Genomic DNA, 16,130 nt, shown 5'->3' with positions numbered 1-16,130 from the left:
TTTCGCCCCAAGACCATATCTAACTCCTTCTTGAAAACATACTATGTTTTGGCCTCAAATACTTTCTGTGGTAGCGAATTCCACAGGCTCACCACTCTCTGGGTGAAGAAATTTCTCCTCATCTCAGTCCTAAATGGTGAACCCTGGTTCTGGACTGCCCCACTATCGGGAACATCCTTCCTGCATCTACCTTGTCTAGTCCTATTAGAATTTTATAGGTTTCTATAAAATCCCCCCTCATTTTTCTGAACTTCAGCAAATATAATCCTAAACGACTCAATCTCTCCTCATATGTCAGTCCCACCATCCCAGGAATCAGTCTAGTAAACCTTCGCTGCACTTCCTCTATAGCAAGAATATCCTTCCTCAGATAAAGGAGACCAAAACTGCACACAATTTTCCAGGTGCGGTCTCACCAAGGCCCTACGTAATTGCAGCAAGACATCCCTGCTCCTGTACTTGAATCCTCTCGCGATGAAGGCCAACATACCATTTGCCTTCTTTACCGCCTGCTGCACCTGCATGCTTACCTTCAACGACTGGTGTACGAGGACAACCAGGTCTCGTTGCACCTTCCCCTCTCTCAATTTATAGCCATTCAGATAATAATCTGCCTTCCTGTATTTGCTATAAAATGGATAGCCTCACATTTATCCACATTATACAGCATGTGCCATGCAATTGCCAAATCACTCAGCTTGTCCAAATCACACTGAAGCATCTCTGCATCCTCCTCATTGCTCATCCTCCCACCCACCCAGCTTTGTGTCATCTGCAAATTTGGAGATATTACATTTAGTTCCCTCATCTAAATCATTAATATATATTGTGAATAACTGGGGTCCCAGCACCAGTCCTTGCGGAGTCCAACTAGTCACTGCCTGCCATTCGGAAAAAGACCCATTTATTCCTACTCTTTGTTTCCTATCTGCCAACCAGTGTTCTATCCATCTCAATACACTACCCCCAATCCCATGCGCTTTAATTTTACATGCTAATCTCTTTATGTGGAACTTTGTTGAAAGCCTTCTGAAAATCCAAATAAACCACATCCACTGGCTCCCCTCATCAAGTCTACCAGTTACATCCTCGAAAAATTCCAGGAGATTCGTCAAACCTGATTTCCATTTCGTAAATTCATGCTGAATCCGTCCGATTCTGCTACTGTTTTCCAAGTGCTCAGCTATTAAATCTTTTATAATGGACTCTAGAATTTTCCCTACTCCCGATGTCAGGCTGACTGGTCTTTACTTCCCTGTTTTCTCTCTACCTCCCTTCTTAAATAGTGAGGTTACATTAGCTACCCTCCAATCTGTAGGAGCTGTTCCAGAGTCTATAGAATCTCAGAAAATGATCACCAATTCATCCACTATTTCTAGGGCCACTTCCTCAAGTACTCTGGGATGTAGATCATAAGGCGCTGGGGGCTTATCGACCTTCAATCCCATCAATTTCCCCAACACCATTTCCCTGCTAATATTGATTTCTTTCAGTTCCTCCCTCTCACTAAACCCTGTGTTCCCCAACATTTCTGGTATTTTATGTGTCCTCCTTTGTGAAGACAGAACCAAAATATATATTTAGTTGGTCAGCCATTTCTTTGCTCCCCATTATAAATTCCCCTGTTTCTGACTGTAAGGGGCCTACATTTGTCTTCACCAATCTTTTTCTCTTCACATATTTATAGAAACTTTTACAGTCAGTTTTTATGTTCCCCGCAAGCTTACTCTCGTACTCTTATCTTATCGTACCCTTCTTAATCAATCCCTTGGTCCTGTTTGCTGAATTCTAAACTGCTCCCAATCCTCAGGTCCGTTGGTTTTTCTGGCCAATTTGTATGCCTCTTCCTTGGATCTAATACTATCTCTAATTTCCCTTGTAAGCCATGGTTTGGCCACCTTTCCTGTTTTACCTTTGCACCAGACAGGAATAAACAATTGTTGCAGTTCACCCATGCGCTCTTTGAACGTTTGCCATTGCTCAACCGCCATCATCCCTTTAAGTAATGGTTCCCAATCCATCATAGCCAACTCATACCTCATACCATCGTGGTTTCCTTTATTAAGATTCAGGACCTTAGTCACAGAATCAACTACGTCACTCTCCATCTTGATGAAGGATTCTATCATATTATGGTTGCTCATCCCCAAGGGGCCTCGCATAACTAGACTGCCAATTATTCCTTTCTCATTACACAATACCCAGTCTAGGATGGCCTGTTCCCCAGTTGGTTCCTCAACATATTGGTCCAGAAAAACATCTCGTATACAATCCAAGAATTCTTCCTCCACGGTATTGTTACTAATTTGATTTGCCCAATCTATATGCAGATTAAAGTCACTCATAATTACAGATGTTCCTTTATTGCATGCGTCTCTAATTTCCTGTTTAATGCCATACCCAACATCACCACTACAGTTTGGAGGTCTATATACAACCCCCAATAATGTTTTTTGCCCCTTAGTGTTTCTCAGCTCTACCCATACAGATCCCACATCGTCAGAGCTAATATCTTTGCTCACTATTGTGTTAATTTCCTCTTTAACCAGCAATGCAACTCCACCACCTTTTCCTCTTTGTCTGTCCTTCCTAAATACCCCTGGATCTTAAGTTCCAATCCCTGGTCACCCTGCAGCCATGTCTCCATTATCCTATTTCATGCCTGTTTACATCTACTTGCGCGGTTAATTCATCCACTTTATTGCAAATGCTCCTCGCATTAAGGCACAAAGCCTGAAGGTTTGTCTTTTTAACCTTACTTGTCCTGTTCCCACTATTTTTCACTGAGGCCCTGTTTGATTCTTGCCCTTGATTTCTCTGCCTATCACTTTTCTTATTCCCCTTTCTGTCTTTTGTTCTTGTCCTTGATTCCCCCTCCTCTGACACCTTGCATAGGTTCCCATCCCCCTGCCATTTTAGTTTAAACCCTCCCCAACCACTCTAGCAAATGTTCCCCCAGGGCATCAGTCCTGGTCCTGCCCAGGTGTAACCTGTCCAGTTTGTACTGGTCCAACCTTCCCCAGAACCAGTCCCAATGTCCCAGGAATCTGAAACCCTCCCCCTCACACCATCTCTTCAGCCATGTATTCATCCGATATATCCTGCTATTTCTACTCTGACTAGCACGTGGCACTGGTAGCAATCCTGAGATCACTACCTTTGAGGTCCTACTTTTCAACTTACTTCCTAACTCCCTGTATTCTGCTTTTAGGATGTCATCCCTTTTTTCACCTCTGTTGTTTGTACTAACGTGTATCATGACCACTGGCTGTTCACCCTCCACCTTCAGAATATCCTGTAGCCGCGCTGCAACATCCTTGACCCTAGCACCATCATAGAGTCTCATTTGCGGCCACAGAAACGCCTATCTATTCCCCTTACAATTGAGTCCCCTATAACTATTGCATTCCCACACTTTTTACTCCTCCCCTGTGCAGCAGAGCCAACCGTGGTGCAACAAATTTGGCTGTTGCTGCTTTCCCCTGAGAGGCCATTCCCCTCAACAGTATCCAAAGCGGTATATCTGTTTTGCATGGGAATAGCCACAGGAGACTGCTGCACTGCCTGCCTCGTCCTCTTGCTCTGCCTGGTGGTCACCCATTCCCTTCCTGCCTGTGGACTCAGCCTGCAGTGTGACTATTTCTCTATACGTGCTATCCACGATACTCCCTGCTTCGTGGATGCTCCACAGTATCCCCAGCCGCTGCTCCAGCTCCGAATCCTGGGCTTCCAGGTGCTGCAGCTGGAGACACTTCCCACACACATGCTGGCCCCAGGCACTGGAAATGTTCCCGGCTTCCCACATAGAGCAGAAGGAATACACCACGGCTTTGAGCTCTCCTGCCATGGCAACACTCCCTAATAGATGTTTAAGTCTGAAAAATCCAGCAGTATTACAAGGTAAGCTGTTGTTTAATTAAATTAAACCTTTTGGAAGATACTTAATATCAAATAATATCAATTATTCTAGGGCTCTTCTTCCCTGCTCCTCATTGTTACAGAATATAGCCCTTACAAACGATGAACCACAAAATAAAACCTTAAAAACAATAAGCAATAAAAGCAGTAAATACTTACCTGACCGTGCTCACGGTACTCAAAGGATCACCTCGTTCCCTCCTCATCGAACTCTCTCAGTCACCAAACTCCAACTTAAGCACTCTACTGCAGCCCTCCAGTGCAGACAAAGTCAGCACTGTATTATGGTCTGTTTTTGTACTCTCTGAATCGAGCTTCTGAAAACCTGTTTAAGCCAGTTATCTAATTCACTAGTTGTAGCTGCAAGCAGAGCCTGTATAAACCCTGTTTTAAAACTGGCCTAAAATTCACCTTCTTCTAACCCAAACAGCAACTTTTAGTTAATTACTAAATTAAAGAAAGACTAGACTTTAGATAGAAATTAACCCTTAAATTCCCTCAGTCACCAAACTCCAACCTTAGCACTCTACTGCAGCCCAAAGCAGCACTCCAGCGCAGACAAAAGAAAATTCTGTAAAGAAGGCTGGATGTCTGTGTGTGTGAGACTTCATTAAGCTGGGCAGAGTTAAGAGGAGTCAGATTGTCTAGGGGCTGGGAAACATGAAAAGGATAGAGGTATTAACTTGAGGCACAAAGAAATAGGTTAGATCTAACATTTGCATTTGTAGATAAATTGGGAGCTTGTTTGAATATCGAAGGGGTGTCAGACATGCAAAGGGAAATATTTGTATCCTGCTGGAGGTAAATAGTATTGTGGTTATTATATTTTTTTTGACCCCAAAGCAAAGACAAGATGGGAACATGAAAGATCTTATATTTGGAAGGGTTTGATTTTCAATGGGGTGTGAAAACAATGGGACTGAGATGAAAGGGGAAAAAAGGTATATTAGTTACTGTGGATAGCTGTTTTTTAGCTGTTGAGTTGCAGGGCTGTTGAGAAGTCTTGGGTTGCAGTAAGCAGTTTTGTTCTGAAGTGGATTCCATAGCAGAGAGAAAGCGAAAAAAGGTCACGTGGTACACCTTGATTGAAGCTACAGCAGTTTACCTTGTGTAACATTGCTGGGTTTTTCACACTTCAACATCTAAGGGAATGTTGCCTGGAAGGTGTTTATTTGTGGGTTTGACCAAGTAGAGTGTTTTTGGGGGAATGCTTTGTAAAACTAACCTTAATTGTGTAACTGTAATCTTGTGTGCTTAAGTTTTATTTTGTTAATAAAACTTTTACTTATAATTTTAGAAAACCCCAAAGTTTTACTGGACCTCTTACTAAGGAGATCGGTACGTCATCTTCTCATTATTGGAATACAAAAATAAGGCCGTGGCTTGTAACCCAAGTTTCCCTCTGGGATTTGGTTTGCACAGCAATTAACACCAGTTGTGGTCATAACACTATGGTCTACTTCTGCCTCGTACTTACATTAGTATGTCCTTATTCAGTTCATCCTAAGGCTGATACAAGGCGATACGGACTGCTTCATATCAGAAGAATTATGAAGGAAGCTGCACACTTTAGAACTGTCAGCAAATGGTGCCTTTTCTTGACCTTATGAGCAAGAAAACCTAAATGAAGCAGCTGAAGATGTGTGAAGCAACATTACTGCTTTAAGAAGCTCCTGCTACCATGTCCTAACACTGTGACATATGGTTTCCAAATAACCACGACCATCGTTTTGTGTGTACAAGTATGATTCCAGCTACTGAAGGGATTTCAGGTGCCAGCATCATTCAAATGCTGCCTTGGCAATTGAATACATGTATTGGTATAGTTTGGATAAGGGGCAAGCTAGTTCTAATGCCACACCATACAACAAAGGATTTCATGTTCATGAGGACTGGCTGGTGGCTACTGCTACCAATCCTATTTTGATTAGATAGGTTTACAAACAAGTAGGTGAGGACAAGGTCAAGTCAGTTATTCCTACATGTTGGGTCACTCACCACCTAATGCACACCAAGTCTGCCAGCTATGCCCCTCATAACACAGTGGTGCTTCCCTCAAATGGTGTTCCTGGTTTGGAAGAGTACTAATTAGTCAGTCTGGGTGGGAGGGATGCCACAAATGGCCATCTGTCGGGAGTTTCCTTGGCCTTGTTTGACTTAAAGTCATGATATTTCATGGGAAATGGAGTCAATGTTATCCTGTTTCTGGGACATGACCTAATCAGTGACAGCAAGGGAACAGTCCGGGATGTTGGTTGATCCACAGGAACGCAACCATGTCTATCAAGTTGTTCCTTGGTTCATGTGTGGAAGGGTAAGAAAATAGCAGACATGTTGAATATTTACTTTACATCAGTACTTAGAATTGAGGAAGATGTCAGTCTGCCAATCATTCCAAGAAAATTAACACTGAATAAGGAACAGGAACTTACCAGAATTAAAATAAGTAAAATAACAGTAAAACAATCAAGTCAGAGGGAGTACAGTTGCATTAAGTTTCAAGGAAGTAAGGCAAGGCTGGATGGCCTCTACTTTAATGCCAGAAGTATTACAGGTAAAATGGATGAGTTAAAGGTCAGGATTGACATGTGGAACTGTGATAATAGTAGCCATCACAGAGACGGGGTTCAGGGAGGGGCAGGATTGGCAGCTCAACATTCTGAGATATAGAATCTTCAGGCGAGACAGGGGAGGGGATAAAAGAGCAGGAGGCATTGCATTATTAGTTAAGGAGTCAGTTACTGCAGTAAGGAGAGATGATATCTTGGAGGGGGCATATAATGAAGCTTTGTGGGTAGAGCTTAGGAATAAAAAAGGGGCAGCCACATTGTTAGGTGTTTATCACAGACCCCCAGATAGTCAGCGGGAAATTGAGGAGCAAATATGTGCACAATTCGCGGAGGTGTGTAAAAACAATAGGGGTATTATATTAGGTGATTTCAACTTTCCCAACATTAATTGAGATAGACATGTTGTTAAGGGCTTGGATGGAGTGGATTTCTTGAAATGTGTACAGGAGAATATGTAGTCAATATGTAGAGAGAGCGGATTTTAGTAAAATAAGGCAGGATCTAGCCAAGGTAGACTGGGAACAGCTACTTGTGGGGAAATCTACAGAAGAGCAGTGGGGGGGCGTTTAAAAAGGAAATGGGGAGGGTATAGGCTCAACATGTTCCATCTAGGGTGATAGGAAGGAGTAACATGCCCAGAGAATTAAGGATGACCAGAGATATTCAGGATACGATGAGAAGGAAAAGGGAGGCTTTTAGCAGGTACAAGGGGAGCAAATCAATTGAGGCATTAGTGGAGTACAGAAAATGCAGGGTGGAGCTTAAGAAAGCAATTAGGAGAGCAAAGAGGGCATATGAGAAAGCTCTGGCTGGTAAAAGTAGGGAAAATCCCGAGGTATTCTATCAGTATATCAATGGGAAGAGGATAACCAGGGAAAGAGTAGGGCCCATTAGGGACCAAGGGGGCAATCTATGGGCGGAGCCAGAGGACATCGGTGGAGTGTTGAACGAATACTTCACATTCGTCTTTACCCAAGAGAATGAGGCTGAAGGCATGGAACTTAGGGAGACTGCCAGGTTCTTGAGCAAATTGATATAGGGAGTGACAAGGTATTGGAGGTGTTGGCAGGCTTGAAAGTGGACAAATCTCCACGTCCGGATGATTTGTGTCCCAGACTGCTGAGGGAGGCAAGGGAGGAGATTGCAGGGGCGCTGCCCCAAATTTTTAATTCCTCTCTGGCCACAGGGGAAGTGCCAGAGGACTGGAGAACAGCTAATGTGATTCCGCTATTTAAGAAGGGTTGTAGAGATAAGCCAGGGAACTACAGGCCAGTGAGTCTCACGTCAGTGGCCGGGAAACTACTGGAGAAAATTCTGAAGGAGAGAATCTATCTCCACTTGGCGAGACAAGGTTTGATCAGGGATAGTCAGCATGGCTTTGTCAGAGGGAGGTCATGCCTAACGAATTTGATTGAATCTTTGAGGTGGTGACCAGGTGTGTCAATGAGGGTAGTGTAGTTGATGTAGTTTATATGGATTTCAGCAAAGCCTTTGACAAGGTCCCACATGGGAGACTTATAAAGAAGGCAAATGTACATGGGATACAGGGTAATTTGATAAAGTGGATTCAAAATTGGCTTAGTTGTTGGACATAGGGTGATGACAGAAGGATGATTTAGTGACTAGAAGCCAGTGTCCAGTGGCGTACCACAGGGATCTGTGCTGGGTCCCCTATTATTTGTCATTTATATCAACAACATAGATGACTATGTGGGGAGTACAATTAGTAAGTTTGCGGATGACACAAAGACTGGCTGGGTGGTTAACAGGGAGGTTGAGTGTCTTGGGCTCCTGGAAGAAATAGACGGGATGATCAAATGGGCAGATAAGTGGCAGATGGAATTTAATCCTGACAAGTGTGAGGTGATAAACTTTGGAAGGAGTAATTTGACAAGGAAGCATTCAATGAACGGCATGACACTAGGAAGTTCTGAGGAACAAAGGGACCTTGCGTGTGTGTCCATAGATCTCTGATGGTAGAGGTGGCATGTTAGCGGGGTGGTGAAAAAGGCATATGGGACACTCGCCTTTACCAATCGAGGGACAACATGTTGGAGTTGTATAGAACCTTGGTGAGGGCACAGCTGGAGTACTGTGTGCAGTTCTGGTCGCCACATTATAGGAAGGATGTGATTGCACTGGAGGGGGTGCAGAGGAGATTCACCAGGATGTTGCCTGGGATGAAACATTTAAGTTATGAAGAAAGGTTGGATAGGGTCGTTTTCGTTGGAGCAGAGAAGACCGAGGGGCGACTTGATGGAGGTGTACAAGATTATGAGGGACATGGACAAGGTGGATAGAGAGCAGCTGTTCTCCTTAGTTGAAGGGTCAGTCACGAGGGGACATAAATTCAAGGTGAGGGGCAGGAGGTTTCGGGGGGGATGTGAGGAAAAACTTTTTTACCCAGAGAGTGGTGACGGTCTGGAACGCGCTGCCTGGGAGGGTGGTGGGGGCGGGTTGCCTCACATCCTTTAAAAAGTACCTGGATGAGCACTTGGCACGTCATACCATTTAAGGCTATGGGCCATGTGCTGGTAAATGGTAGGTCAGGTGTTTCTCATGTGTTGGTGCAGACTCAATGGGCCAAAGGGCCTCTTCTGCACTGTGATTCTGTGAAAAAGAGACTATTAGCCAAAGTTGAAATTCATGGAATTGAAGGGAAATTACTGACCTGGTCGAAAATTAGCTGAGTGGCAGGAGATAGACTGTAGGAATAATGAGCAGGTACTCTGATTGGCAGGATGTTAATTGTGGTGCAAATATCTGTTGGGACCTCAACAACTCACCATAACTATTCATGACTCAGATAGTGAAATAAAAGGCTACATATCCAAATTTGCTGATAACAAAGATGGGCAGCATTGTAAGCAGTGTGGATGGAAGCATAAAATTACAAAGACATTGATAGATTAACTGAATTTGTAAAACTGTGGCAAATAGATTTTAATGTAGGCAAATGTGAGGCCACCACTTTGAACCTAAATTTGATTGAACTGAGTACTTCCTGAATGCTGAAAAGCTACAAGTCATGCTTCAGCTATACAAAACTCTGGTTAGACCACACTTGGAGTACAATGAACAGCTCCGGGTGCCACACTTTAGGAAGGAGATATTGGCCTTCGAGGGAATGCAGCGTAGATTTGCCAACATGATACCTTGTTTCCAAGGGTTAAATTACAAGTAGCAATTACACAAACTAGGATTGTATTCCCTGAAAGTTAAAAGGATAAGGAGTGATTTGATACAAGTTCTCAAGATATCAAGGGGAACCAACAGGGTAGATAGAAACTTGTTCTGCCGGTTGCAGAGTCTTGGACGAGGGGGCATAGTCTAAAAATTAAGAGTCAAACTTTTCAGGAGTGAAATTAGGAAACACCTGCGCACAAAGTGTGGTAGAAGTATGGAACTCTCTGCCACAGCAATTAATATTAGATCAGCTGTAAATTTTAAATGAGAGATTGATAAATTTCTAAGGAGTAAGGGGTTTTCTGTCTCACCACCCTAAGATTCAGTAGGGAACGCATCCCCACCGAACACAGCAGCCCCACTGCCATTTGATGCTCTGAGGCAAGTGGGGTGGGTTTATTGATGTAGAGGCTTCGTGACAGAGGGGACTGGATTCCCAATATGGAAAGGAGACCATTGAGGTACTAGGCCCTAGGCCTCGACTCTAGCAGGGTGACTTGCCGGGTTTCCCCCCCCCGCCGCGACCCTGAACTCCCCCTGCCAGCCTCAAAATTGAATTTTATGGCCCGCCTCCAAACTGCACGAAGACCTACCAGTCAGGGGCCATAAATTCTGTTCCCGGAGTTAGGTTGCAGGTCAATCATGATATCACTGAATGGTGGAACAGGGATATGGGATTAACTCACCATATTCTGATCATCCTGTGGCAATTCTCGCAACGTGGGTCAGTCTTCGGATGTTAGTGAAAAGGGTCAACTAGACAGGGATGACATAAATCTTGTCCTGATCAGATGCCTGGTTCATTGCTAATAAGTCTGTCCAATATTTCTCAGTGCCTTGTTACGTCACTTCAGAGAGCAATATATGCGGCAATCATATCTTTTGGGACTGGAGTCAAGTGAAGGCCCGATTAGGAGAAGACTCGGGTCCCTTGTTTGCCCTGGTGGACATTATCTAGTTCCTTTGGAATCCTAAAACAAAATAATTCCTCGACCTTCTCTTTTCCAGTGAGAATGTGTCCAACTTAATTAATTACTCCTCATACTCCAATTCAATGGCACCATTACCCAAATATTTTGGGTTCATCTCATCTGTATTCTGTCAACTGCAATATCCTTTAATCATTGTGGCAACCAAAACTGTACACAATATTTTAAATACGTTGCAGCAGTGATTGATAAAGTGGTGAGATAATCTCACTATTCTGGCTCAATATTAATGTTTCAATACAAACCGACATTTGATTTGCTCTATGCACTACCACAGCTTCAATTTATTGTTCATCAGGACCTCCAGATTCCTTGCATTTTCCATGCATGTTTTATTTTCCATTTAAATAATAGCCTCTTCCAAATTTTTTTATTCAAATGTGAAGCACTTGGCATTTCTCCCTTAAAGTTAACCTGCCACCTGTCTGTCAATTCCCAAGTATATTCAAATCCTCTTGCAGCTTTTCCTCTTCAACTCTGAAACCAATAAGCTTCATTAGTTTTGCATCACCTACAAATTTAACCATGATGTTTATAATTCCCAACTTCGCAACATTTATAAAAATATTAAAACTATAGAAAATATTAAAATTTACTCCTAAGCTCACTCATCACCCTTCAGTGCTCAACCCACCTTCCATCATACTGTACTTGGTGTCTTGCAGTGCATTTAATAAAATCTAAGATTCTAAGATAACTAATTCCCTATGTTTATGCCAGCTTCTAAAGCAAAGGAAGAGGACTATACAGAAAATTCAATGACGTTGGCTTGCAAAAAGACGCAACACCCTCAGACAACATACATTATCTGGGGAGATTGTTAATGCTTAAAACACTGAACAGTTTTGCTCATCAAGTTATTAACAGGCTTTTGAAAACAGTTCCCACCCTAAGTGCAGTGCTGTTTTTAAGCATTAGATTCTGATCTAGATATTGATATTACATGTCTGTGCCTATCTTTATACTTCAGGCTCCAAGGTGTCCCTTTGAATCAATTCATAAGCAACTAAAACTCAAATTTTTGTCATGAGGTTAAAAAAATGGCTACTTACTCTTAAAAATAGAAGTATGGGGAAACAAAATAAACATAATAGAATGGGAGAGAGAATAAGTGGGAAAGTAAAATATTAGGCAACTAAAATAGCAGCTGAAAATCTGGTTTCTCTTCATGATCGGAAACAATTATTGCAAAGATTCCCAATAAATTTGGAAATTGAGAGTACTTTGTTTAAAATACTGGAACAATACTCAAGTTTTTCTCCTTAAACTAATTAGCTTTGTTTTTTTTCTCTTAATTTAATGCCGTTCATTAATTCCCAAAAAATGTCAAATTATAATTCTCCTTTCTGAATTTTCTGGTTCAAGTCACATTCCATAAAAGATACAGGTCCATTAATAATCCCACACCTGACTAATCAGAAACTCATGCTCGGTCTCCCATAAGAGAAAGAAACAAAGCCTGGTTATTCTATCACAGCACTAGTATTACACTCTCAAAGGGGTGAACAAAGCCATAAGCAGCAGCACAGCAGAAAGAACCTGATCCATGAGAAATTCACCAGCACCATTAAATTTTCACCCTACTCTGAAAGGAAGCCTCATAAATAGGACTCTTTTTCACAGGTTGCCTCAAACATTTTACAAAAGCAAATGCGACAATCTTATAATCTGGCTTTTAATAACTTCTCTATCTTGGTACTTACATCAAGAAATTAAGCAACAGAAGCTATGAAATAATGCATTAAAAAACCATAGTGGAGAAAATTAATACTTTAAAGAGAATTAAAATGAAGTTCAGAGAACAGGTCAAAGCCACACGTTTTGCCTTTTTACACAATGGTCAATACATTGCCATCTATTTTGTATAGTATGCAATAGGGTACAGAGGAACAGAAGGCAGTAAAGCAGCTGTAACAATAATTAAGACAAAACTGAACCAGTTAACAACCCTTATAATTCCTAAGTATGAATTGCCACCTTAACATTATATTTCTTCAGATTAGACCTTTGTGTACTATCCTGCTTTTAGCACATACTACAGGAGAAAAGACAATATTATACTAATGGGATCCGAAAATAAAGGGTAGTAAGAAAGCACCGTGAGTTTTAAAAAATTTCCGGCAGAAAATAAAATACAGTCATGTTTTGTTGTCACACTGCACAAAAACAACGTATTAACACAAAGCTGGAACAATTTCTTCTTCTACTCCAATATCATAAATCTGCAGCATTACACGCTTTATTGAACTAGTATTAAATTTACAATCTGAATTACTAAAAACCGGTTCAGGAGGGACTAAAAATAATTATTTTTCATAGTTCACTGGATTGGAGGAACATTGGTTCTTCTATGCCCTCATGAAGATAGAAATCGAGAAAGCTTAACTTTGATGAGGGGAATTTTGGGATTATGTTGATTGTGCCTAGATAAGCTGTTCATTACTCCATATATTTTTCGAACAGTGCTCAACTGTAACCCACCTGTTGCTCTCTCTTGAATTGCGTGTTCCTTTACTTCTGTTTTGATTGGGATACACTGTGTATGTTTCATGAGAACTTGTTTCAACTTCTGATTGGGCAATCCCATCAGATTGGTAGTCATTCTCTTCCTCATCATCATCACCAACTTCGTCATTATTCTCTTCCTCTTCATCTTCATCTTCCTCATCATCATCATCTAATGCACCTTGCGTAGAACCACCCCAAGTAGCCATAGTCCTGTGAAATATTAAGAGTTCTAACATGAATTTAAATTACTATTACAACCCAACTGGATACTCTCACATACATAAAATAAGGGTTTCTCAACCAAAGAAAATTGACCAAAAGGAAGTTTTTCCTCCTGCACTTCTCATAAAAAATTTACCCTCTTATGTTCAAAGGCATAAATATGAAAATTTCCTAAGGCTTAATTTTTCCCATGACTCAAAATCACTGACAATGAATACATACCTTAGTCTTTCGTCACTGGGATCTAGCTTTGAATCCATCACCAAATAATGATTAAAAAGAAAATTATTTTCCTTTCTAGTTGAAAGAGTTACAAACAAAATTGGATCTATTGGCTTAACCCAGTTCCTGGTAGACAAAGATTCACAGCATAGAAAAATCAACTATTCAACATATAGATTAATTCATTTCAGGAGATGAGATGATCATCATTGTAGGTAATGTTTTAAGTTGGAATTGAATTACATTTGCCTCGAATCACATTTTCTGATAACGTTTTAAAGTATTAAATACCCATTCTGATGTATCATTTACATTGCCTAGCTCAAATTATTGGCAATTATATTTTTCAGTACAAAAATGACTTTGGTTTAGTGGTGACATTCACGCCTCTTAATTAGAGGAAAAATGGGTTCACTGCGGGAATTCGGTACATAATCTAGGTTAACACTTTGTTTGGATGACATGCCTCCCCGCTGAAGTGACAGTTCAAAGAAAATAAGAGAAATTCTTATTATGTTCTGGACAACATTTCGTCTTCACCCAACACCAGAAACAGATTTGCTGGTCATATATCTGACTGTTGTTTGTGTGATATTGCAATGTGAAACTGGCGGTTACATTTTCCTATACAGTGACTAAAAAAAATGGTGTGAAATGCTTTGAGTTATCCAGAGGTTGTGAAAATCAATATATAAATGGAAGCTCTTTCTTTGAATTGGCAGGTATAGGCTATAAATTGATAGCATGCAAGAAATGTCCCAATTCAGTGTCCTGGCTGAGCTCTAATCAGCATGGAGTACCTAGTGTGGAGAACTCATGCCAAAAATGGAAATTAGTCCAATGAGTATCATTGCCTTCTTCATGACTAAAAATTATAATTTTAAGATGTGGCAAAAAAATTACAGTAGGTAAATACAGTCAATACAATTAGCTCATTTTAAAAAAAAATCAATTTCATTAAATTAATTCAAAAAGACCATGCTTAATTTCACATCATGATTAGACAAGTGTGCAACAATTTTATCTGAAAATTGTTTTGGGCAGTACATGCTGTAGGCCATTTAGCTGAGCACATTTGAGCAATTTTTAAGAATTGACAACAGTTAAGTTCCAAAAACCTGCCTATTCCAGGTCAAGTGCAGATAATTCAAAGCTTAATCCAGCAAGCTTGCTTTTATATTCCGATCTAACCTTTCAGTTCTGCTGAGTTGCTGTGTATCTTGTGTTTCTGTCCCTTCACTTTTAACAGATGCAGCAATGACGGAGTTGCTCTCAGTCAGTGTTTTTTGCCGCTGATGCTCAGCCATTAGTGCTTCAAGTTGTTTTCTTCTTTGACGCAACTCTTCTCGCAGAATTTGGTGTCTCCGCATCTCAGACCACAGCTGACCATTTAAAAAAAAAACAGTAATCACTTATCATAAATCAGTTTAATGTTGGCTGAGTTAAATTCCAATTTTGAGAATTGAATTGATTCAATTTTACAGCAATTTCATAATCAGTTGTATTTTTTGTATTCATTCCATGGGATGAGTGTGTCACTGACAAGGCCATCCCAACTGCCCTTGAAAGGGCGGTGGTGAGCTGCTGCAGTTCATAACAGCAACTGAGTGGCTCATGAGGCCATTTCAGAGGGCAATTAAGAGTCAACCAAACTGTTGTGGATCTGGAGTCACATGTAAGGGTGGCAAATTTCCTCCCCCAAAGGACATTAATGAACCAGATGGGTTTTCATGACAATCCAGGAGTTTCATGATCGCTATTACTGAGAATAGTCTTATTCTAGATTTTTATTGATTAATTGAATTTAAATTCTACCAACTGTAGGATTTGAAGAAATGTCTCTGAAGCATTAGTCCAGACCTCTGGATTACTAGTCCAGTAACATTATCAACATGCTACCAATCTCAATCAGTACTAACTGCCTGGGCTTCCCCTTTGGATCCAACTCTTGAGCTTTCTGCACAACTGCCTCTTCATGTCCCAAAGCCTCCCTTCACCCTGCTATCTCCCAGCCCTAATCTAACAGGATCCCAACTCTCCCAAAGCCCTCATCAGCTTAATCGCCTGAAATCCACCACCTCTTCCAGTGACCTCCTTCTGACTCTGCTCCTAATTGCTCAATTATCTTTCCACACCCTAACAGCTAAATATCAGCAACCTTTAATTTCCTCAAATATGATTCAGCTCCCTTTTCAAAACAGTCATCACTCTCTCCTTAAAACACCAACCCTGACCACTCCAGGGTTACTGTTACCTCATCTCTGGCCTCCCCTCACTAACTTAAACTTTACAAATGCTCCTGCGCTGTATGACACCATGAGTGAACTAGCTGTCTATCTCAAGTTCAACAATTGTGAAGACATGAATGCAGCTGTTCCCTAAAGCAGCAAACGTTGTACAATGTGCAACTTAACTGTCCTGTTCAACTTCCAGTGTTCTAAATTGCACACCTACTCCATCGCCAACATAATTTACCACCACAATCACACCCATTTATGCCCCTACTTCATCACAA

General features: G+C 41.2%; 1 protein-coding gene across 7 annotated transcripts in view; it reads right to left on the bottom strand.

The window, feature by feature from the left end:
• pcm1 (pericentriolar material 1) overlaps positions 1-16,130 on the bottom strand; it is a 170,187-nt gene that overhangs the window by 80,540 nt on the left and 73,517 nt on the right. For all 7 annotated transcript variants that reach the window (XM_041207250.1, XM_041207340.1, XM_041207506.1 and 4 more), the window contains 2 exons: positions 14,807-14,997; positions 13,145-13,381 (listed from right to left, as the gene is read on the bottom strand). In XM_041207250.1, the coding sequence (XP_041063184.1) occupies positions 13,145-13,381; positions 14,807-14,997 (428 nt within the window). The remainder of the gene's footprint in view (positions 1-13,144; positions 13,382-14,806; positions 14,998-16,130) is intronic.

This window comes from Carcharodon carcharias, chromosome 1 (assembly GCF_017639515.1).
Source record: "Carcharodon carcharias isolate sCarCar2 chromosome 1, sCarCar2.pri, whole genome shotgun sequence".
Classification (NCBI taxonomy): domain Eukaryota; kingdom Metazoa; phylum Chordata; class Chondrichthyes; order Lamniformes; family Lamnidae; genus Carcharodon; species Carcharodon carcharias.
Note: the sequence above shows the minus strand (reverse complement) of the source record. Positions and strands in the feature narration are given on the sequence as shown.